Genomic DNA, 23,579 nt, shown 5'->3' on the forward strand with positions numbered 1-23,579 from the left:
AAATAGAAATTTCCCCTTGGAAGTCTGGTCAAGGCAAAAAGGCAGTGCTGGGGCTGTTGGGTCCAAGGTGCAACTCACGTGTTTAGTAGTAATAACAATGGCAATAAGAATGATGAAAACAGCTGAGAGGATTTCTGCTGCAATGTTAAAGACCCAAACTAAAAATATGTATTCCATGATTTTGCAAGCCATATGTTGCTCAATATTTTACAAAACTACTAATAAGTAAACATTATTCACTAAATTGAATTCAGTGTAATTTTTTTAGGTTTATGACAAAAAGATGAGGGGAGTTTCAAGGGTTTTGTTCAATATTTCATTTATATTTTAAGAATAATTGATTAATTGTTTCTGAGTAAAACGGTCATTTTGGCCCAGATTTTGGTGATGACCTATTCACTTTGAACTTCTTTTGCAAAAGCTCTCGTTTATTATAAAAGTTCTGTTGGCTTATTTTTCCAGGTATATAAGGCTATCGGAATCTGGCCCTAAGCCTCAACATAATCTCTAGGTTTTATGTCTTGGAAATCTATGCGCTGGAGAATCCAACTAGGAACTCTGCATAATATTTATTAAAGTGACTATATGCAGAGAAAATAGTTAGTTCAAAGGCTTGAGCCAATAATCCTCACTGAATAAGAACCAAGTTCTCAAATCTGAGCAATATTAACTCAGCCTGTCTGCCCCAGAACAGAACAATGACACTCAAGGTCCAAAAAACATTAACAATCCCCAGTGTTTCTAAGTTTTTTTCTAACAGGAAGGTGGAAATATTATAGGCCTGTTCACCTGGGAGACTTCTGTTTAACTTGGCTTTATAAATATTAGTGGCTTCCCTCTTGGTCTTGAGTTAATTCCAAAATTAATTGAAAGGTTTTTAGGTGTGTTAGCCGAGTCTTGGGTGAAGCTCCTCCACATCTGAAATAAATCTTTCCCTTTCCTTCTACAGCAACAGTTGTATGTGAGCTCAGATGAAGGGGTCACCCAGGTATCCTTGCATCGCTGCCACATCTATGGGACCGCCTGTGCTGACTGCTGCCTGGCCCGAGATCCGTACTGTGCCTGGGATGGCAACTCCTGCTCCAGGTTTTATCCCACAGGGAAAAGGTGGGCAATATTAAGCAGCAGAATGAAATCTGAAGGAAAGGCGGCTTTTGTTCTGCTATGTAGCCTGGGGTGTTGTAATGTGATGGAGAAGTGGGATGTCATTCCATTCAGGAGCATGTACAAACAATACCTTGCTCTGTAGCTATTGTGCTTGGCATTATTCATCACCTAGGAGTGTATGCCGCAAGAGTGTATTCTAAAGAGCTTGCCTTTTCATATTTAAAGTAATAGACTGAAAAAAAAAAAAAAAAACATTTCTAATCATAAATATTAATCCTTCTGTCTCATGCACACAAAATCAGTGAAACATTTGTTCCCTTTGTTTAAATTCAGTTGCTCACTATGGGTGTAATTATGATAGCCCTAAATACAGCAAAATATCTCTCAGGCTGTCTGAGGAATAAAATAATTTTTTTTTCTTCTTTTTTTTTTTTTTTTTTGGTCCTCATTTACTCCTAAGTGAGAAAAATTATTTCCAGGGAAATTTTAGGCAAATGTGATTTCCATGTAATGCCAGCACATTTGGGGTTTTTGACATGAGATTTATTAAAGCAGACAGGGAAAGCAATTTCTCTTTAATTTACAACAGAGCTAATAGTCCATCTCATAATTCTTATGCAAAACAGGAGCCTCTTTCCTCCTCCCGAGGGAAATATTTAATAGCAGGAGGCTGTAGTGAGCTCTTGTATTACTAAGATTTCACTTCATATACAAACAAAGCTACAGAATACACAATGAGCTATTACTGCAGAGAAGACAAACCTTTCAGATGTATGCCAGAGCTTTACCCACTATGTGCCACTGTACTCATTCCCTGCACCTGAGCTGCAGATGCAGAAGACCGGGTGCAGTTAATGGGCTTCACTCCTTTACCTACATGGAGGGAGACAGTAGACAGAAATAGGCAAAGCTTTGCTCTGCTCCAGTGACCCAACCAGCTGATGGCAATATTATCACCTGGGATTAAAGATAATTACTTTTGTTATTGCAAAATTTTCTTGATTTTTGCAAATAATTGCAAAGTTTTCCTTATTTCAGATTAAAAGGTAAAGCCCAACCTGGCCATGTAGCAATTGGTAGAGTACCTGGGGTTTTAACTGCTTTCACTGAGCGTATTCAGCCTTCAGTCTGCAACCTCATTCTTTTCTTCAGTGGAAACAAAGGCCAGAAGATGTGGGAAGGAAAGAAACAAAAAGTCCCCGAGTAACAGGCCACCTAACTCCTACACTAACATATTTGCTGAAAGATATAATGAGCAGTCAGGTATACCCAGTCTGTGCAGTTTCCAGTGGATTCCTTGCCATCCCCATTATGTACACCCAGGGTTATTTCCACTGGGGCTTGCTTTCATGCTGACATTTTGTTTGCAATTTGCTTTTTATATCAAACCAAAATAAACACCTAAAACTGTATGGAAAAAACCCTGGTTTTCACATGTGAAGGAAATGAGTTTTCCCTTTATCTAACAAGAAAGATTATGAAGGAGAAAACATTGGTGATCAGAGCCAAATCCCATCGTCTAGACAGTAGTATCTGCAGGGCACATTTGCTTATTTGCTTCTTTTGACACTTCTGTCTCCCATGGATTACTGAAGTTCCTCATGCAACATTGATTTACCTCAAAACACCTGACAGTATTACCTTTATTTTCTAAAGACCACCTCTCAAGCTTTTTTTTATAAATATCAAACTGTAAGTTTACATTCTCAGAACTGCTTAATGCAAGCAGCGTGCCATTTCTGACAGTTTGGACGGCTCACGGTAGCCCAGGAATCCTGAAATTCACTCAGAAATTTTTCATTCTCTCCTTTGACTCACATAAATAGTTCACAAAGGTTAAGATCCCAAGGCGTAAGATGAAATATTTTTGATGGTAAACATCAAAAATATACTTGGAATGTCAGAAATTACTCCTTTGAAACATCACCCTTCAGATGTTTCCTTTTAAAAGAATACAGTGAAGGATCAGGTGACACAGGACTATAAACACTGTCTCTGGGTGTTTGTGCAGTACCTGGTATAATGTGACCACAGAGGCATCACCCTTCACTCAGAGGTACTGGAGCTCCAGGGGCTTTTTGTTGTTTCTGAGCTCACAAGCCATTAGTGCATAGTTCAGAATACAGCTGTTACATATCCCAGCAGCATCCATTTGCAACAGTCTATCACCAGTATATTTTTTTGTTGAACTTGATAAATATTGAACTAACTTACAGAATATTCAGCAAACAAAATAATGTATCTTAAGAATAAAAAGTTCAGGTACCAGCTTTTCATGCACTGACTTCTGTGAGCTATGACCTCCTAGCCAAGGAGGACTGAAATGCCAGTATTCCCAATCCCAGTAAGATCCCTAGCTAGTTTGCTACAGAATCGTGATCTTGCATCTCTCATCCAAGTAATATAACAAAGGCTCATTTAGAAGTATTCTGAGACTTGGTGAGTTTGAGTATCTTTTGGAAATAGTCACATACAGGGCAGAGCTGAATCTTAGCTCTCCACCATTCTGGATGAATACTTCAGTCACTCTGCTACCAAGGTGGCTCACAGGCACCAAAAATAAGGTGCCTGCCAAAATCAAGGCAGGAACATGCCCCATGTCCTAATTTTCTGTTGTTTGCATTAGATATCAGCACTGTGACTCTCATGCATCTCATTCTTAGGTGCTTGCCTTTATGAAGAGTTCCACCTGGGGGTTCTGGCTTTGAGTGTTAGGTCTTGCAACAGTGAACATATGTCTATTTTATGCATCACCTCTAGCCCTTACATTTCTATACCTCCATTCTACTTTACCTACCAAAGGTACGACCATTTTATAAACTTCAGCAAACAGATTATTCACTTAAACAGTATCTTCACTCTAGGAAGCCTGCCAAGAGTAAAGCACACTCACTGTAGGTCATGAACTACCCCTAACAGTTGATCCAGTTAAAAAAAAAACAAAACCAAACCAAAACCCACAAATAAAAAAATGTTTATTTGCAGTGTAGCTATCTTGGAATAACATTTTGTTTTTACAAAATATTTCAGGAGGAGTCGTAGGCAAGACGTGAGACATGGAAACCCTCTGACTCAGTGCCGAGGTTTCAACCTGAAAGGTACTGTAATTTAGAGATCCTCATGCTATATAAAGAATGCATGGCTTTCCTTTATGTGATTCATCATAACTCACATTATCTGTGTGGTTTACTGGTAAAGCACAATTATTTTCCAAGTCTGAGTTTCCAAGTTTTGTTTTGATTTTAACATCTTTCCTTGCAATTGCATGAAACTTGCATATACATGATAGTCATGAACCGTGAAATACATAGTTCAGCATATATGAAATGAGAAGCTGACAGTGTTAACTAGAAATAGGTACAGTTAACTTGAGGGCTCTTCTACTTCTAAATCCGTTCAGTCTTTATTATAAATTCATCTTCATGCATTTAAGTCTTGGACCTCAGAATTATTCTGCATATTTGAGGCCATATTGTGTTTTGGAGCACATCTTTCAGCAAACAGCAGGTGCTTGACCTGTCTTTTGAGTTATGAATATTTCTTTCTCCCTTTACATGGGAAAATAAACCATTCCAAATCTCTTTAAGAAGTCCCTTATTTTCAGCTGGGCAACTGTCTAGTTAGCGTGGCACGGTGCATGTGAACAGGGGAGCCAATGCTCTGCCCTCCCAGCTACCACTTTCTCCAGATAGATGGACACCGGTCAAATATTGCCAAAGTCATAGTAAGAGTAGACACATACATGAAGGCAGCTTAACCCTCTTCAACCCCATGCATGTCTGAGCTAGGCTGTGGCAATGTATGCCATCAAACCAGGACACGTTAGAGAATTATGCTCCTTTCACTTCTGTTTCTGAGCCTGCATTTTGAAGTGCATTCTCATCTGTACCATCTGGAGACCAAATAATAGACCTGATTGTAAATTTTTGATTGAATTTTTTGAGTAAAAGAACAACATTTTAAGAGTTACACGTGAAATGTTCCGTTAACAATTCCACTGGAATAGCCTCCGCTGGGTCTCAGAAGAATCTCTCGGATCAAAACAAACTACAACAGTCAGTTGGGTGTAGATCCCTCAGCCCAAATGTGGCTAATCCTGCTCTAGCTGCCAACCTACAGCGCCAGTGGGTCTTTCCCCATGACTCAGTATTAGGTCATTTATGTGAAGCTGAATAGCTTGAACAGGCAATTACAAAAGATGACCCCACCATTCCAGTATGCACCTGAGCTCTGAGAGATCCATATTAAAGCTTAGGCTCTGAATCATGAAGTAACTTGAGCTGCGTGTCCTACCTTGCAGGCATGTGCTGTGACCACTCATCCATTGTCTGTCCCAAGGGTGGGTGTCTCCTCTTTCAATGGGGAAAATGTGAAAATGTCAACTGTCTGCTTTCTGGGCTGAGGGGAAACAAATGTTTATACCTTGACAGTCTTGTGAAACAGGTTTCTTGTTTTCCAACCTTTTTTTTTTTAATGTGGATGTATTTATAGGTTTATGTGTTTTAGCAACTTTAAAGGATGTTTTGGTGACAGCAGTGGGATATAGCATAGATGGCAGTTGTTTCCCCTGTGGAAAAAAAGATAAAAAGAAACAGCAACTTAGACTCTTTCAAAATATAATTAAAGCCATTTATAGCAAAACTACTATGTTTGGGGAAAAAATGAAATCTATCTAAAGGACAAAAGAGCAGTGAGTCGGGCAATAGCAAGAAATCTTCCAAGTTCATCGGGAACCATAATCTTGAAACAAAGCCTTTAAACATGGTAGGTTGCATGCCTTAGACCTCTCAGCATGTATAAACTCAACATTTTTGGCATATTGCAAATTTTAAATAGGTCATCAAGAACTAAGGGGCTTGTATGATTGCTTTTCAAATGTTCTGTTTGTGTTATGCTTGTGTTTGCCCTTATGGCCATTAGAGAAATGCATCTCAATCTTTTTCTTTGCATGTGTAAGTAGTAGTATTATGGACTAGGTAAGAAGTTACATATATATTGATCAATTAAACAGATTAAAATGCATTTCTGTAGTACACCTAGTTCCAGTGTACATAAAACCAAAAATGTGTTACAAGTCTGATTCTCACTGTTCCATAGCTACAGAGGTCAGCCCACAGATAAGCTCTTTCCTAGCTTATGGTCTTTGAATGCAAAATAATTGCACGTTATTCTCCTAAAAGTTACAATTGATTTTGGTACAACCTCATAAATGTGCTAAAAACTTTGAAGGACTAAACCCAAGCAAAGTCTCCTTCCTTCAGTAGAATAGACTCCAATTTCACATATCAGTTGATGAAAGAAGCTGAAAAGAATGGAAGATAAAGTAGAATCTGAGGAAAACCAGTCTTATGACTGTGCAAAAACAGAGTCTGATATTAGACATGTCAACCTCTAGGTATTTGCATTTCTGATACTGTTTTGTCTCCATTGCTCCCTTTTTTTAAAAAAAAAAAGTAAGGGGAAAAAAATCTTGTAATTTATGTACCATGTAAGCTTTTAAATCTGGAAGTGTATCATTTTCAGGACAGATATGATGATTTGGGCCAAGCAATAAGCATCTAAAAGTTCCTATCAGTAACTGGCAATTGTTCATCTATCAAGACTATAAAGGGGCACAACAAGTCTGAGCGATGACATATGCTCAGCACTTGCTCAGGTGTTGCTGGAGTGCTATAAATCTGTCCTGCTCTTTGTTGCTGGCCTGTCTACGTATTCATTGCCTTTCAGATTTAGAGCCAAGTTCCTTCCTTGCTTTGCGAGAGAAGCGGAGGAGTGGGAGCCAAGTCTGCCCTCTCTCGCCTGGCTCTGATACTGCACGCAGCTGGAATACGGAGCCTTCTTTAGGGCTTGCTGCTGTATGTTGAGTCATACAACCATATTCCATATTCCCCCAACTCGTAAACTGAAGTGTGAAGAAATATATTAAATGCTGCGTTATCCTTTGGATAGTTCTAGACAGGTGTTCTTGTAGTAGTAGAGAATGAGATCATTTCAGGGAACAATATCCCTGAGCTCACTTATCCCATCAGCAGAGCTCACCAGCCCACAGGTATCCTACTTTCTCAGAACAGGCCATGTCGGATTGAAAACACTGGTATTTGGAACTGGATGTGCCTCGTCAGATTTCATTTCATTTCTTGAAAATTTTGTGCCCTAAATTGCTAATGTGCCTTTATTATTGGCCAATATCAGGATCAGACATACTTCATTTCACCTGTACTGCAAACATTTTACCTGTATTGCAAACAGTTATTTGCTTTCTATATCGAATCACCATTCCCAGTAGTCTGACCTGTTTTCTTTTTCTTTCTAGCATACAGAAACGCTGCAGAAATAGTTCAGTATGGAGTAAAAAACAACACCACCTTTCTCGAATGCACACCCAAATCTCCTCAGGCTTCTATTAAATGGCTGCTCCAGAAAGACAATGACAGGAGGAAAGAGGTGAGTGATTTGAGCAGTAGCTCTGGAAGGGACCTTGGTCAGCATCTCATCTACTCCCCAGACCTGGGGGGAGGAAGCATTTGTGTTTTCATCAGACAGTCCGGCTACAGTGAAGCTGGAGAATTTGTATGGATGCAGGACAGTGACCAGCACTTCACTCAAATAAGGGCAGACTCTGCAGTATAGCTGGGACTTGACTCCTCAGCCCCACTGATTTCTATCGGACCAGAACAGGTATCAGAAAATTCCTGTCAGCCCCTAAAGTCAGCGACCTAGTTAATGAATTTTTCCTTCCCATCTTACTAATTGCAAGCTGAAGATTTGCAGCACTCAGGACTTCTTATGGATCTGAGGAAATAGGCATAAAAGCAATAACCTGTATAAAGTTCAGGAAGAAGTCAGCATGCAGTAGCCCTTCTGTGCTATTGAAGAGATAAAACACAAAAGCGGGAGAAATGTGAAAGGTTTCTTTAGCAAGAAACTAGTCCAGGCTAAGAACACGTATTGACAAAAGCATTTCCCCACCAAGGTGCAATCACATTTTCCATTACTGCACTCTCTAGGGCTCTCAAGTTTCAGCACTGTAATATACAGTATGATTGTTTATGGGGAATGTGCCTTCCTTAAGTAATATAAAAGAGGAAAAAAATAAATTTCAAATCCAAGGCAGTTACTATATGAATAAAAAGGAATATCTTTCAGAAGGAAATATTAAGTGTCTGTTGACAGATTATAAATACTGAAAAGCATTTTTCTCATATCGAGCCTTCTTCCAAAATCAGAGAGGACTTCGAAGCCTTTCACTGAGTCTTTCATGCTGTTTTTCTCATGTACTCTTCAAAGACTCAAGCCATGTCCTGGCAATCTAGGTCCAATTCTTTAACCCTTTGTTTCAGCAGAACATCTCCCTTTTTTGTTCTTATGTTCAATAACTGTATCAGAATCAATGAAGTTTTAAATAGCAACAGAGAAACTAAAGCAATCAAAGGGTTAATTACCTTTCCAGCTCTCAGATTTCTAAAAATCTTACCTCTACAATATCTACAAAAGTTTACAATAACAGAATAGCATAATAAATAAATTAATTCCCAAGAGAATCAGATATAACGCAAAGTGCAGTTGTAAAATAGGAAAATCATTCATAAAAATACCAGCACTGGTATGCTTTCATATTGGCTTAAATTAGTGATTTTTACTTCACAGCAGATATGCAAAGGGACATGCGCACAGTCATTTATAATCAGATGATAACAAGCTGTGGTAACTTGCTTCCTTCAGATGATGTGACCATCTCCTGGGACTGTCCAGAGTCTTAAGCCAGAAAGGAAATAGGAGAGTAGAAAAATTGCTCTTGGTTTCCAATGAGCCAAGTCCCAGCTGAGGCCACTGCGATGACAACTTTTATACCAGGCTATAGACTGCAGTGCGGATAGAGTTCTTCAGAAGTTAGCCCCAGGAACCTGCTCAAAGTCAAAATATTTAACTGCAAGCTGTCTTGTGTTCAATGGCAGATCAACCCCCAGTTCTGCACCTTTCTTCCATCAAGTCTCAGCAGCAATCTGTGACACTGGCAGAGACATTCTCAGGGGTGTAACCCTGGCAAATAAAAGTTCATTTCTCCAGCTCTTCTATTTGAACATTATGAAAACTCTTCTTTCATGGAGTCTCCAGATTTGCGTCTTTGTCTTCACCCTGATCAAATCTATTGTAACATAACAAATAAAATATTGAAGTAATTTTCTTGAGTGACACTTACCTACCTTGAGGTAAGTTCTCTCGTAACAGTAGCAATAACAGTGGTCTCTGGGAGATGTGATAAAGCCAAATATAGTACCTTTAAGAAACCCTTTAAGAAAGAAAGAGGTGTTTGAAGTGAGACTTACCAAGAGATCCAATACAATGTTGTTCCATAACATTCCCTAAGAAGTTGCTTCTGCCTTTTTGCCCATTAGGTCAAGCTGAATGAGAGGATCATAGCTACTGAGCAAGGACTCCTCATTCGCTCTGTCCAAGACAGCGACCGGGGGCTTTACCACTGCATCGCAACAGAGAACAGCTTCAAGCAGACCTTAGCAAAGATCAATTTTAAAGTGTTGGATTCCGAGATGGTGGCCTTCATGACTGACAAGTGGTCCCCTTGGACCTGGGCCAGCTCAGTGCGAGCGCTGCAATTCCACCCAAAGGACTTTGTGGGAGCTTTCAGCCACTCAGAAATGCAGATGATTAACCAGTACTGCAAAGACAGTAGACAGCAAGGTCAGCAGAGGGAAGAATCCCAGAAGATGAGAGGGGACTACAGCAAGCTAAAGGCCCTTATCAATAGCAGGAAAAGTAGAAATAGAAGGAATCAATTACCTGGATCTTAATTTTATTTTGTAGTAACAGATATCTTTGTCCTTACTGTAGGGGGCTTATATTTGTCTGTTGAGAACAAATTTGAGCAAATCTGATGAAAAATTAAACGCAAATCCAACAAGGCTTCAGAAAAGATCCTCCTCCCAGTAAAATGCAGTGTAACTTAACTGAAGAAAATAATGCAGAGCATTTTCTTTCCTAGATGCTTACTGACAGTAGGTTGGGCTCTGTCCTAGAAGCAGAACTGAGTATTCGTCTTAAACCAGATTTGCATTTAACATCTCAGTATTTAATTACAGCTGAATACAAATTTTTACAAAATCAGTGCACTACCTTGCAACTCTGGAACTGTACCAACCAGACTGGTGGTGAAAGAATCTGGGTTAAGATGCATGCTCAAAGTAGGATGGTACTAAGATTTCCTTGCACTGCATTTAAGAACATGAGTTTCTTCTTGTTTACTGCTCAATATTGGGTTTACAGCTTTCACTCGTTGTTCAAATCATGTGAATACATGCTGATAGGAAGCAAGTAAAGTATAGTAGAAATGTTTCATTCATTCAGAGGTCAAATGAAGGAATGAGTAGAAGAAAAACAAAAAAAAAAATTATACTTTATGAGAGGAAACACTGATTATTGTGCATAGTATGAGTTGTAATAAATTCATAAGTTCTGGAATGTAACTTAAAATATCTCTGCTCATATTGATTTTTATTAAAATAGGGTCTCCTATAATACTACGTAGCTTTATAAGTCGCACAAAGCTAACATGAGAATGTTCATTATATATATAATTTTGAAAAACACCTAAGTGACTTAGGTATTTTAGCTATTTTGCAAAGAATTACACTCCAGTTTTTTTCAAAGGACAGAATGTGGGTATACTGTATAGTGTTTACCCAGAAATGAAAAACATTTTTAGTCTGTTCCATGATTAAATTGGAGATTGTCTGCAATGTGGCAACAAGTCATGAGTGTCTTTGAAAATTTTAAACCATAATTTTTTCAACTGTTTTCTCAAAGTTGCAAATATTTTAAGTAGCATTTTTAAATTAAACCATTTCAATTTTCCAGTCTTTGTACTCTTTTTCTTTTCAATGTTATTTTCACAATTTCTTCTTATTTTCAGTTTTCTGCTGAAAAGAAGATCAGGAAAATAAAAGAAAAAAAAAAGAATGAGGGGAAAAATAAAACTGAAAAATGGGTTTAGGTCAAAACCAAAAAGTTTAACAAGTTGAGAGGCATATTTAAACAGAAATATTTTTGTTTAAGAAGCAGCTGTCAGGTCTAATGAAGTATGTTTGGTTGAAAATTGGGTAAATGAGCATCAAGCCATCCTGGGAAAAACTTTTTTTTTTTTTTTTGATCAACAGTAATGCCAAAAAATAGGGACAAATATTCCTCATTTTACTATGTAAGTGCAGAAGTCACTGAGTCTGTTCAAAGGAGATAGATAACAGGGATTAAAAATGTATGAGTACCTTAGAAGCTTAGAAAAATATTTTATAATAGTATACAAAAATATAAACTAATGTTCAGCTCAAAACTGAGCTATGTCCAAAAAAAAAAAGAGAAGGTAAATTTATGGGCAAAAAATTAAGTGAAAATAATTTCTGAACCCAGAGAAGATAAAAAAAAATATTTTTTAAAAGATGTTAGTTCCAGCCAGTAACAGGTGGATACTGTATTTTAAAACATAGTTTTAAACATTTTAATGTGTCTTAGTTGAAACTCTTTGGGCATTATTTTGATTCTGCTTCTATTAGAATGCTCTGGGAGTAACTCTACAGGGTGTAGACGGACACCTCTGGGTTTGTGCCAGTGTGAATTCAGATCTAGTGCAATGGAGGTAACTCTGGGATTTACCTGATATCCGATAGATGTCTGACTTTATCACCACCTGATGCAGAATAGCTTGGAAATGGGCCCTGATTGATCAAACCACTTAAACACTGTCTCCAAGTCCTTTTGATGCTGGTGGGAGCTCTTTGAATTTCATTTGTGTGCTTACTGTTTGCTTCAAAGGGGATGGCAGTGCCAGCCTACTCATATATCGCCATCTAATTAAGTGCTTTCCTTAATCAGGGCCTAAATGCGTATTTCTGCAATAAGTAGCCACTGGTATCTAAGGTCCTTCTTATGGAAACCAGCAGGAAACTTTCTCTTTGACTTCAGTGAGCTTGGCTCCGGCCCCAAGAGCTAGCAAAGCAGACTCTGGAAGAAGAAAAGTTGGTTTCTTTTTTCCCAGCTGACTTTCAGTGCAGCAAACTACTTTTTTTTTTTTCCCTGAGGATGACTGACTTCTGAAGTGTATAAGTGACAAACCAAAAATCGAGTGCCACAAAGTGAAACTACCTCCTGGAATGGCATTAGTGCGTGTACTCTGCGTGCTGCCATGCTCTTTCTATTTCCCCAGCAGATCCACTGCAGAGTTCGTGTGATATTAATGTCCATTGTGAAGATCGTAATTGCTTCCAGATGGAATACAGTGATTAATAGGTATTTAAGGGTACAATTTACCCTTTAAGTGGTTAGGTACAGTGATATTTTAATAGGTCCCCATTAGGCCTCAGAAATTATAGTTACACTGTTTTCTAATAGAATATTGGCAATAAGGGATTCCGTTAAAACAATCAGCATAGCTTAGACTATCATATGATTATAAAACAATATTTTTAAAGCTGCTTCATATACCATTATTATGGTATGACTGTTTAAGGGATTATACTTAAACTAACATTTTTCCTGCTGCATGAAAACTCCAGCACATATATAATAAGCTTCTGTCAGTGCATAACCGGTCCAAGCTTCCATGCTTTAGCAGCCTTCCCCTGTGTATAGAGTAGTCGGGAGCCAGATGCTCAGCTGGTATAAACTAGCGTAACTTCCTTGCTGTCCATTTAGCTACTGTGGTTTATACCAACTGAGGGTTTGGCCCTAAATGTACAGAATAGACAAACTGCAATTTTTATTTGTTTAAAGTAGCCCCTCTACTGTAGGTAACACCAAAACTTAAGACTGTAATATTGTTTGTGCTATTTAATACTTCCTATTTTGAGGATTACTAAATAATGTATATAATTTTATTCCTTAAAAAATACAAAAGCAAAATGACTTCTAGGCATAACTTCACCAAATGTAAAGATATGTTCTCTGCTAAGAACTTCACCGTGTGCTGATATTTTTTTGGCTATTTTTATTTTGTGTAGTTTGTAAAGTTTGCTGAAATCTTGACCTAACAATGTGTTCTTTGCAATTGTTACTGTAGATATGCGTGTTTTATTAAGAAAATCTTGTTTTTAAAAGTGTAGGTATGTTCCTAGCATGATGAAACTGTCATTGCAGTGAATATGCATTATATAGTGTGTAAGAAAGAACAAAATGTAGTTTAACATAGTGCTATTTAAAGAGTATCTATTTGCCTGACAAAATAAAGTGTGTTGCAACAACTTAACAATTTGTTGTTTTCCCCTTCACAGATGTGTGTTAATAATAAGAAACTTTTTTTTTTATCTGAAAAGCAATCCCATAGACTTTCTTAAACAAGTCCAAGAAGATATTCGCAGTGTCAGGTATTACAGCTGATCAGTTCTGAGCCCTGCTCTGCACTGAACACTCAGTCACAGAGATTTCCAGGAGTACACAGAGTCGGAGATGAATGCTTTCAGAAATGACCCCATGTCAAGACCCTGCATATAAACAGGTTAACATTTATTCATTGTAAATAAAGGAAAAAAAAAGAAAAATTGGGTTTCTACTAGAAGTATAAAGTCAATCAGAAATGTCCAACTTTAAAAAAGGGGAGTGAAGTGTAAATGCTTTCTGCTTTTATTTCACTGGGAAATAAAAAAACCCAAACAAACACAAAACCAAGTGCATTCTGTGAAATTCTGCAGACGAAACAAATTTTATTGTTCAGCTTTTTCTTTCAGCTGGGACTCAAGACATTCTCCAAGCAGCTCTGCAGGGGAGGCAGGCTGGTGGGGCTGCGCCGCAGGGAGCTGCAGCTCTCCCATTTCCTGGTCTGTCCTTGGAGTGACATAACCTGCCCAACACCTACAGTACGCTCCTTTTTCCTGCATCTGTCATCCAAGCAGTGTTATTATTGCTCTTCTTATCGTCTGTTTTTCCAGATGGGTTTTAACAAGAAAGCATAGGGCCTCCTCAGTTCTTTGGGATAATAATTGAAAATTAAATGTCACAAATACTGACCTTCACAACAAGGTTCTGGATCGTTAAACCCGGATTTTGATTTCCCAGACAGATAGGTTCCTGCAAAGCTTTATGAGGTGTGAGTGGATAAGATTACCTCACTCCAGGATTTCCGTACTGGCTAGTTCCTAGATGTGGTGACACTGGATAGTTACCTGCTCAGCGCTCAGGCCAGTCTGGGTCATAAGCTGAGGTTTCGAGCACTCCCACGTGCTCTAGGAAATGTTTGGATCGGGCTCCAAAAAAGCAGGGCATTTACAGAGTTTTACACTCTTGAGACACCTCTCCCAGATCTGATCCTCCGTCTTCAAATCCTGCTCAGTTGTCTTTTGCTGATCTTCTGCCCCTTCTTTCTTCCCCCTCTTGCAGGGTTACAGCATGGTTCAACACTTACTGCTCTGACTCCTGAGCTCTGAGCAGTGGCAAAACAAGATACGGGACTCTCGACATCAGATTTGAGATCCTCAAAGATCTGAGCATTCTCCATTGTCTTTCAAGTATGTTAGAATTTCTGCCCCCTCCCCATCTGGGAGTGACTGCCTTTTCTACGGTCTCTCCTCTGATGACAAGACCTTTCTAAGGTCTCTCTTAAGTGAAAGCAGGATGCAAACCCCACACACGCAGTCTGTTGTGATGCATGTGCCCATGCAGGGTCCCTGTGGGACAGAGCAGTGTCAAGTGCAGCCTCCTCTACGCAGCCACAGAAGCCCAGAGGGGACCAGTGAAAAATGTTGCCCGCACAGGAGGTACCGCTAACAACAGGGCGGCCCCCAACGCTACAGCATGATTGCTGCCTCTGGAATTAATTGTTGCCTCCAGAATTAAGTTAGCAGCTGTAATTCTGTGGGGCAGGCCATAAAAGCAGGTTGAGGTATTGTGGCTTTTGCCTAAAGCAATAGACTAGGTCTCAGGAGACCAATGCTTCTTTATCCTTTGCACTGCAGCTGGCTTGCTAAGCCCTTCTCATGCACCCCAAGGTGGTCTGGGGAGAAGTGACTTCATGTGATACGAGCCCAAGTAAAACTACACACAAATACTTACCAGCAGGTTCCAGATAGATATATACATACATACAGCTACCTGCATACAGAGAATCTTTTCTTTCCACACAGTATTTGCTGATTCACTTAGCTTCCTTTAACATTAATGTCCTTTTCTTGCTTCAGCATAGGCAGAATCAGACCTCAGGGTCCCAGGACATCAACAGCTTGTGGGTAGAGCAGTTACCATCTCTGAGAGCATTTTAAAAGACAAGTAATTGGTCAACAAAAGACCTTTCTTCTAATCACTCCTCTTTTCTTACTTACCTTCTTCTGCACTATCTTAACAAGAATTTCCTTTTAGCATCAGGAGACTAGCACAGTGTAAGAAAAAAAAAAATGTGCTGTCATTTAACATGTCTAATCTAAACTAAAGACTGAGATTTAAAGATGTTTTGGCATTCTGAACACTCCAAGACACAAATTCAACACAGCTGGCTCAGCAGTCAACAAATAATTACTTTACAGTGATAGACTGTCCTGTATCCCAGGACTCATTATTGGTTTCTATATACAGCTTTACAGAGCAAACAACATTCACGTATTCTTAGCACTGTATCAGCTTCATTACTCCTGATTTGAATGCCAGCCTTATAAATGAACTTGAATGTTTGCTGAGCTCCGCATTCAAGACAGTTCAGGCCAAGGGATTTCAAAATATCCAACATTTTAAAAAGCCCTAAAAGTTTTTCAAAGGATTTTAGAAAAAGCAAATTAAAAATGGCTAGTGGTGTTGTCCATGGGAAATAGGAGTCAATGAGAAAGACTGACTTCTAGCTGAGCAACTTGTACAGCAACATATAGCATGAGGAAAGAGTAAGCAAGAATACATTTACTTAACCTTAGGTTTACCACTCTTTTGGACAGTTGTTCCTTGGCTCTTTGCAGTAGTTCTTTTTCCAGTATCTGCTCTCTGTCTCCATTTCAAAGGTCCCTAAGAGACACAGGGTTCTTTCTTACTTTCAAGTTGACATCTTAGGACATGATGTCCAGGCCATCTTTTCAGGACTTTTGTCTAGTAAGACCTCAGTAAAAATAGTACTGCATATAGTATTATCTATGATATCCGCCTAAATCATTTCAGCAATTGATACAATATTTGGAAAAAAACTTACAGCATTTTTAAGACTTTGCTCAAAATGACAGACAGAGAGGAACAGGACCCCAGAAAAAAAACAGAGCAATACAACATGCCCTGGTCCTTACATGAACACTGTGAACATTGACTTGCTACTGCATGTTGTTATATGATGGAACAATATGATGCTTTCAGCCTTGAGGGTCCAATTCTCCCATAAGTCAAAGCTCATGAAGATTAATGTCCTTTCACTGCTCAGAACAAGGATTTGGCTGGGCCCTTTTGAGAGCTTTTATGCCCCCCTCAATTTTTGTTAAGAATTCAACCACTTCTTCTTTCAAAAGCTCTTCTTCCTTTAGTGTTCTACTCCCCTTTTTCTGTATGGACTCTTCTTTATTCCCTTTCCTTTCCTCAGTTGAACTCAGGCTAGTAGTCCCAGAGGGGCTAGTTTAATTTAGCTGTTTTAATTACAAACCCCATTCACTCCAATACCCTGAAATATATTACCTATTATAATCTTCAGAAGATGCCACACATTACTGGCTTTGTCAAGCTTGTCTGCTTCATAGTGTCAGTTAACAAACAAAATACAAAGAAGTACTTCCAAGATGTTTGCAGCCTTTTGACCTGAAGAACAAACATCAGAACCAGACTACTTAGTTGAATGTCTGTGTTCACACTCAAAAGATGTTTGGGTAATATTTTGTTCTTTTTTTTTTTCAGCACTATATTCATATTGCAGGCTATTCTTTATTTCATGCCTGCCACTACAAGTACCCTAGCTCAAGGATTTTATTTTGAGGAGCTTGAGATAAAGGATGGAGAGAAAAAAATATCAATAGATTATATTATACAGAGCTATTTGACAGATTGCCGGTCACAAATACATTCAGTTAACTACCTGTAGAAGAAATTATTCTGTAACACAGAAAGGTCAATAATCAAAAGGATTATTCCAAGCTATCCAAAACAATAAGGACAAAAAAACTGTTCCTAAGACTGTTTTCTTTGGGAGAAAGATGAAAGGCCTTTGCCATGGAAGAGAAAAATCACCTTTATTATCACAGCAACAAATCCAGATGCCTCCTTCACATATATGGGACAAAAGGAGCTTACAAGATTTCTTCCCTTTCCAGGATTTCTAAGGATTAAAAATATTTATGATATCTACCTATATATGGATTTGTCCTATGTATGAGTCTGTCCTGTGCTGTGTCCTCCACTTCACGATGTCTGGCGCTGTCTATCAGGAAATGGTTAAAGCAGACAATAACATGCCTGGTGGATTATCCAGGGCTCCAGAAGTAGGGAATAATGTTTGCTGCCATTTGGTAACCACCTGGCCCTGTGGAGCATGCTAGCCATCTCCCGGCACAGGGGCTGTTGTGGTGCAGTACACACTGGCCCTAAATGGAGTTAGACGGTTCATTTTCTAGTGTTGCTGGAGATCAGTTAGAGATTAACAAAGAAAGAATTGCCTTGCCAGTTTATTCGTTCCTGTCAAGAAGGCAAGCTGTTATTTTGAAAGGAGCTAACGACACGATGGCGAAAACCATATAAGCTAAACAGAAACTTCCCCTGCATCCTCCAGCCAACTGTATAGTCAGCCAGCAGAAATCTTGGAAATGGTACAAGTCTTCCTGCATTGAGAGCACTCAGGTTTGGATGCCAAGAATAAATCTCACTCTGAGGGAAACCTCTGAACTAACTGCTGTTGACTGAGCTGTTACTGGCTGTGAAGGCAGAGCTGAATGTGGCAGACAGTGTCATGCCATACCAGATGCTGCCCTCCCCCAACCACATTTACACCAAATTTTGCCTTACTTGTCAGTGTGAGAAGAGGAGATGGTGCAGTTCCCCTTCCTTTGCCTCAGACTGGCAATTCTGGCCCTCTCCTTTGGTTCACTCCAGCTACTCTGTGCTGTCCCAGAAAGCTGAAACAGTCATAAACACTATTTAACTTGTTGATTAAGTCAGTTCACAGCTGCTTTTCATCACCAGAATTTAGCAAAGCAACCATTGGTTCTAGGCCATTATTTTAAGTCTCTTTACCAGGAGACAGCACTAAGTTGCACAAAGACAGCTTTGGGACTTATCAGCATCCTAAAGGACACAGCACTGGGAAGGTTGGTGCAATAACGAGGAAAGCTCTGATTTGCAAATAACGCTTGGTAGTGACCTCTTTCAGCTGTAAGATGGAAGAATAGTTTCTGTAATGTTTTATGCATGCTGCACACCTGTATTTCACTGAACAAGACAGTCCTTAAGATACATCATACCTTGAACTTGAAATTTAGCTACTGGAAAAGAGCAGGAAATATATAATTCATGAAAGAACCAGAATTCAAGTCAAGATAGTTCACGCTAAAATACCCTGAGTCTTGTGCAATGTCATAAGCTCCTTGGCTAACACATGCATCATCTAGCAATTCCCATCCCCAAATCCTAGGAAAGATCCAGCAAGTATTTCCTTGAAGACACATTAAATTGCAGCCCTGTCCAATGTACTCCCTTTCTCGGTTCCTTAAGCCAGGTTCCTAGTGAAAACTCCTACTAACATTAGTTACTCAGCTTGGATGAGGGAGGGCTGAATAAAGCCTGTGGGATTTGGCTTTCTGAGAATCATGTTCAGCCTCCTTTTTCCTGTGTCCAGGGTCTTCTGCATTTGAAATCTTTCTCACCACCTGATCGTGGGTGCTCTATATCCTCTCTTCATCAGTTCATTCCAAGCCACTGAGAAGAACACTTTATTTTCTGTGTTATTTATTTTAGGTTACTATGGCCATAGAAACCATATATGAAGTCAGGATATCGCAAACAGAAAGTAGTGAGCAATTATTCAGAAGGTATTTTTTAAAAAAAAAAAAATAACCAGAGAAAAATGGGGTCCGTACTATTTAGAAAAAATCAAAAGCAAAATCAGGATTAAATAAAACCATTACGCAGTAAAAGCCAGATTCTGCCATTATGCAGAGAAATTAAAGAGAAATTAAAATGCACCCTGCTGTTGATTTTATTTGACAAATCTCAGTCATAACTGTGACAATTTTATTCCTCTCCATCCCCTCCATACCCCGAACCACTCATATCCCCAAATAACTGGATTATTTCCTCCACACAGAGTAGTAAGTAAGACAGCTAAACAGTTTCTTCACTGGACGTTCTCTCTTACACAAAGCACCACATTTTTTCAGGAGTGGATGCAGCCTTGAACCAAACTGGGAGACGTGCAGGACTTTGCGACCCTGGCTGTCCTGTAAGCATGCTGTTTAGTCCACCAACTATGCCGACACGGTTAATTGCCCGTTTGATGGCATGTGACAGTCAGGGCCTGTTTGCTGACTTGAAGTTGCCTCTGAAGTTGGCTAGATGGTGCTAGAATACACTTCTGCGTTGCATTAACAAGCATATGGCTCATATTGTCCTTACTGTTGATTAGAGACTACTTAAAACTTGGGTTTGCAGTGTGCCTCCACACTTAAAAATTGTAAAATAAGTCAGTTCTACAGTCCAGCCCTGGACCAGAAATTATCAACAGTGCCTCATTAACTAAATATTGAGTTGATTTTAAGGATAGAAATTTTTAAAAAATTAAATTTTAAAGATGTCTTCCATTGCCATAGGGTACAGCTGCTTGGCAATATACCAGTGCTTTGTATCTCTGAAGGTTATTTTGTCTTCCTTGATACAGCAATTTGTACCAGTTGTGCAGTTTAATTTTCCTTGCTGCTGCAAATCTTTACCCTTGGTCTCCCTAGCTGTCTTTGCAGGGTGGTTCTGTGTTTTCCTTTGTTTGTTTGTTTGTAACTCGCTTGGGTCCACCAAATTGAAGAAACATGTGATGTAATTAATATGGGAGCACTGCAGAGACAGTTGAGCACAGCCTGAATTTATATTTTCATTTGGCTGGTCAGAAAATTGGTTGCAATTCAAAATGAATGTGTCATCACAGATCTCGCACTCTATTCTGTGGACAGCTACACACGCACAGCAACAGCTGAAATGAAAATGTAAGTCTCAGAGGATATTTAACCTCTAATATTTTCAACTTCTTTTATCACCACTGACCCCAAATTGCATATCTGCACAAAGATAAAAAAAGGGTTTCAACTGCTGAAAAATTAGTTATAGCAATTAAATGCAGCGTGTACCAATATAGTTCTCATATTCTGCTTGTAAGCAAAGAGTTGCCAGTATTTTGTAACTAATCTTGGGAAGATGAGTTGGACCTTTGCTGTATGTGCTAGCTGACTGCTGTAAAGCCTGCAGGAGCAGCATGCCTACCACCACACAGTGACTTCCAGCAACACAAGAAAGCTGATTACAGCTCAGCCATTGCCGTGAATGTGGTTGCATGTTTGCAAAATAGCAGGAAGCTCCCTTTTCCCTCCAATCTGAAAACTGAAGAAACAGAGAGACTTTTTTTTGCAGCCCATGGGCTGGAGAAAACACAAAAAAGAAGAGAACTGACACAGAGAAAACACTTTTCTGTTAAGGTAAATATTGATGCAGCTGTTTATTGCCCTATCTACTGAGAAAAACAATACCTCTGTAAGGTCAAAGGGTTTTCAAATAAGCATTAACACATTTCCTGGAGGAGTAAGTTTCAAATTATTGCAGAAGGACCTGTCACGTGAATGCAGAACTCATTGATTCATTCATGTAGGATTTGCTTATGTCAGTCCTCCCTCTTGAGCAAGAGAGATGTCGAGCAAGTCTCAGGCCACAACTTTGGGCTTCTTCATGTAGTAGGAATTAGTTAGAGGCTCTGGGCTGGATTTTCAGTGCAATCTGTACAAAAGGAAGGTTTCAATGCTCAAAGAGAGCAGAGTGTTGGTTTCTCTGCTAGCTGACAGTCCTGAGCACTGTGTTATTAAGGCTTGTGAGGTTTATTTTTTCCTTTCTTCTCTTTTCCATGTGAAGTCAACCAACCTCAGCAAGAGAGACTTAGATACCCGTGCCCAAGATGCAATGAGTGATCTAGCCTCAAGTTGGTTGAGAGAAGCAGATTAAAATACCTTCTGTTTAGGGAGGCATTGGCATTTAGGTTAGCCCCATGACCTGTGGCAGGAGGAGGGCAGGGGTCTTGCTCTGGGTGTGTTTAACTGCGGTTGCACATAGTCTGAGAACAACTACAGTCTCATGCTTTGTAATCGGAATAATATCTGCTGTGGAAATCCTCAAAACTCCCAAAGCTTAGGTAACTGGTGTGCTCACATGTGGGCAGATGAAGCTTAGCTGATTGTGGCCAGGAAGTGTCACATGGCACACATAGCAACTTGAAAGATTAATTCCAAAATAAACCTCAAAACCTCCTCTCTAGTGCTGGGCAGCTCTAAACACACCAAATATCAAGATGGAAGGCATTCCTATGAGCTTCTTTCAATTCTTGGTCAAAAGGTTAGAAATAAGCCTTTGTCATTTGTGGTATATCTCATCACAAGCCTGAAGCTTAGAGGAATCATGACTCACAAGTTCCTCTTTTTGTCCATTAACTAGCAAGAGGGTGTAATGTGCTGGTGTAATACCTATGGTAAGGACACATAACACTAGGTGAGATAAGCCTCATCATAGCTGCCTCCTCGGATGACTGAAGAGTCAGGTGCTGGAAGGGAGGAATAGCAGTTGTTACAATCCAAACTGGGCTGCCCAGGAAGGATTGTGGCAGTTCTGTGATTCCCTTGGGCTAAATTAAGGTGAAATGAGACCAAGCGACTGATTAAACACTTTATGGATGGTAAAAAACAACCTGAACTTGGAAAGCGTAATGGTAGGCAACCTGAGCTCTAAAAGCATAATGGCAGGCAACGTGAGTTCTAACTGAAATACTTATAAGAGGAAAGGAAAAGGAAGAAAAGGGACGGGGGGAAGGAGAGAGAGAGCTCACCACCCTTGGATCCCACGATGTCGATGGTAAAAGTGGCAATCCTCCAGCAGCGGGTGCTCACGCGGCAGTCCTCTGGCGGCGGGCGTGCTGCTCTCGGAGCGCAGGGCCTCCGGCTGCGCCAGCAGTCCCGGCACCGGCTGGGAGAGGCAGGTCTGGAGTAGCAGCAGCATGGAGTCCTCAAAGTTGTGTCTTTTATAGGCTAGTCCCCACCTCTAGTCTCACCCCTTGAGGAGTTATACAGTTCTTGTTCCAGAATGTTCTTCATCTTCTGCACAGGTGCCATTGTGGGGGTGGTCGTGAGGGGTCTTTCAGGTAGTCATAGAATCATAGAATCATAAAATCATAGAATCGTTTAGGTTGGAAAAGACCTTTAAGATCATCCAGTCCAACCATTAACCCACACTACCAAGTCCACACTAAACCAATCAAGGGTAGACTAGACTAAACCATGTCCCAAAGTGCCACATCTACCCATTTTTTGAACACTTCCAGGGATGGTGACTCCACCACCTCTCTGGGCAGCCTGCTCCAACGCTTGACTACCCTTTCCGTGAAGAAATTTTTCCTAATATCCAATCTAAAACTCCCCTGGCGCAGCTTGAGCCCATTTCCTCCTGTCCTATCGCTAACTACTTGGGAGAAGAGACCAACACCCACCTCACTACAACCTCCTTTCAGGGAGTTGTAGAGAGCGATAAGGTCTCCCCTCAGCCTCCTCTTCTCCAGGCTAAACAACCCCAGTTCCCTCAGCCGCTCCTCATAAGCCCTGTGCTCCAGACCCTTCACCAGCTTTGTTGCCCTTCTCTGGACATGCTCCAGCACCTCAAGGTCTTTCTTGTAGTGAGGGGCCCAAAACTGGACACAGTATTCCAGGTGCAGCCTCACCAGCGCCGAGTACAGGGGAACAATCACCTCCCTGCTCCTGCTGGCCACACCATTCCTGATACAAGCCAGGATGCTGCTGGCCTTCTTGGCCACCTGGGCACACTGCTGGCTCATGTTCAGCCGGCTGTCGACCAGCACCCCCAGGTCCTTTTCGGCCAGGCAGCTTTCCAGCCACTCTTCCCCAAGCCTGTAGCGTTGCATGGGGTTGTTGTGACTGAAGTGCAGGACCTGGCACTTGGCCTTGTTGAACCTCATCCAGTTGGCCTCAGCCCATCGGTCCAGCCTGTCCAGGTCCCTCTGCAGGGAGGCCCTTCCTCAAATGAACTCTGTATGACCTCGGCCGTACCTAGTGAGTTGCAAGGCACATGAGAAGGCAGAACTGTGCATCCTCTGACACGCCCTCCCATCTCCGAGCCAATCAGTTTCTCACCTGTGGCTCAGTGCTGCTATGGAGACCCTACTTTGTCGCTATGGAGACCTTAACTTGTCTCTGTGCAGACCTTAACTTGTCCCACCACAATGTTTGAGACATTAACTCTTTCAGTCTCTCACAGCAGTGACACCAACACCA

At 40.3% G+C, this 23,579-nt stretch overlaps 1 protein-coding gene across 1 annotated transcript in view; it reads left to right on the plus strand.

Annotated features, from left to right (window-relative positions):
- SEMA3C (semaphorin 3C) overlaps window positions 1-9,917 on the plus strand; it is a 119,927-nt gene extending 110,010 nt beyond the window's left edge. The window contains exons 14-17 of the mRNA XM_075713785.1: window positions 950-1,107; window positions 4,138-4,205; window positions 7,421-7,551; window positions 9,504-9,917. Coding sequence (XP_075569900.1) covers window positions 950-1,107; window positions 4,138-4,205; window positions 7,421-7,551; window positions 9,504-9,917 — 771 coding nt within the window. The remainder of the gene's footprint in view (window positions 1-949; window positions 1,108-4,137; window positions 4,206-7,420; window positions 7,552-9,503) is intronic.
- The last annotated feature ends 13,662 nt before the right edge of the window (window positions 9,918-23,579 follow it).

Source organism: Pelecanus crispus, chromosome 1 (genome assembly GCF_030463565.1).
Source record: "Pelecanus crispus isolate bPelCri1 chromosome 1, bPelCri1.pri, whole genome shotgun sequence".
In the NCBI taxonomy this organism is placed as follows: domain Eukaryota; kingdom Metazoa; phylum Chordata; class Aves; order Pelecaniformes; family Pelecanidae; genus Pelecanus; species Pelecanus crispus.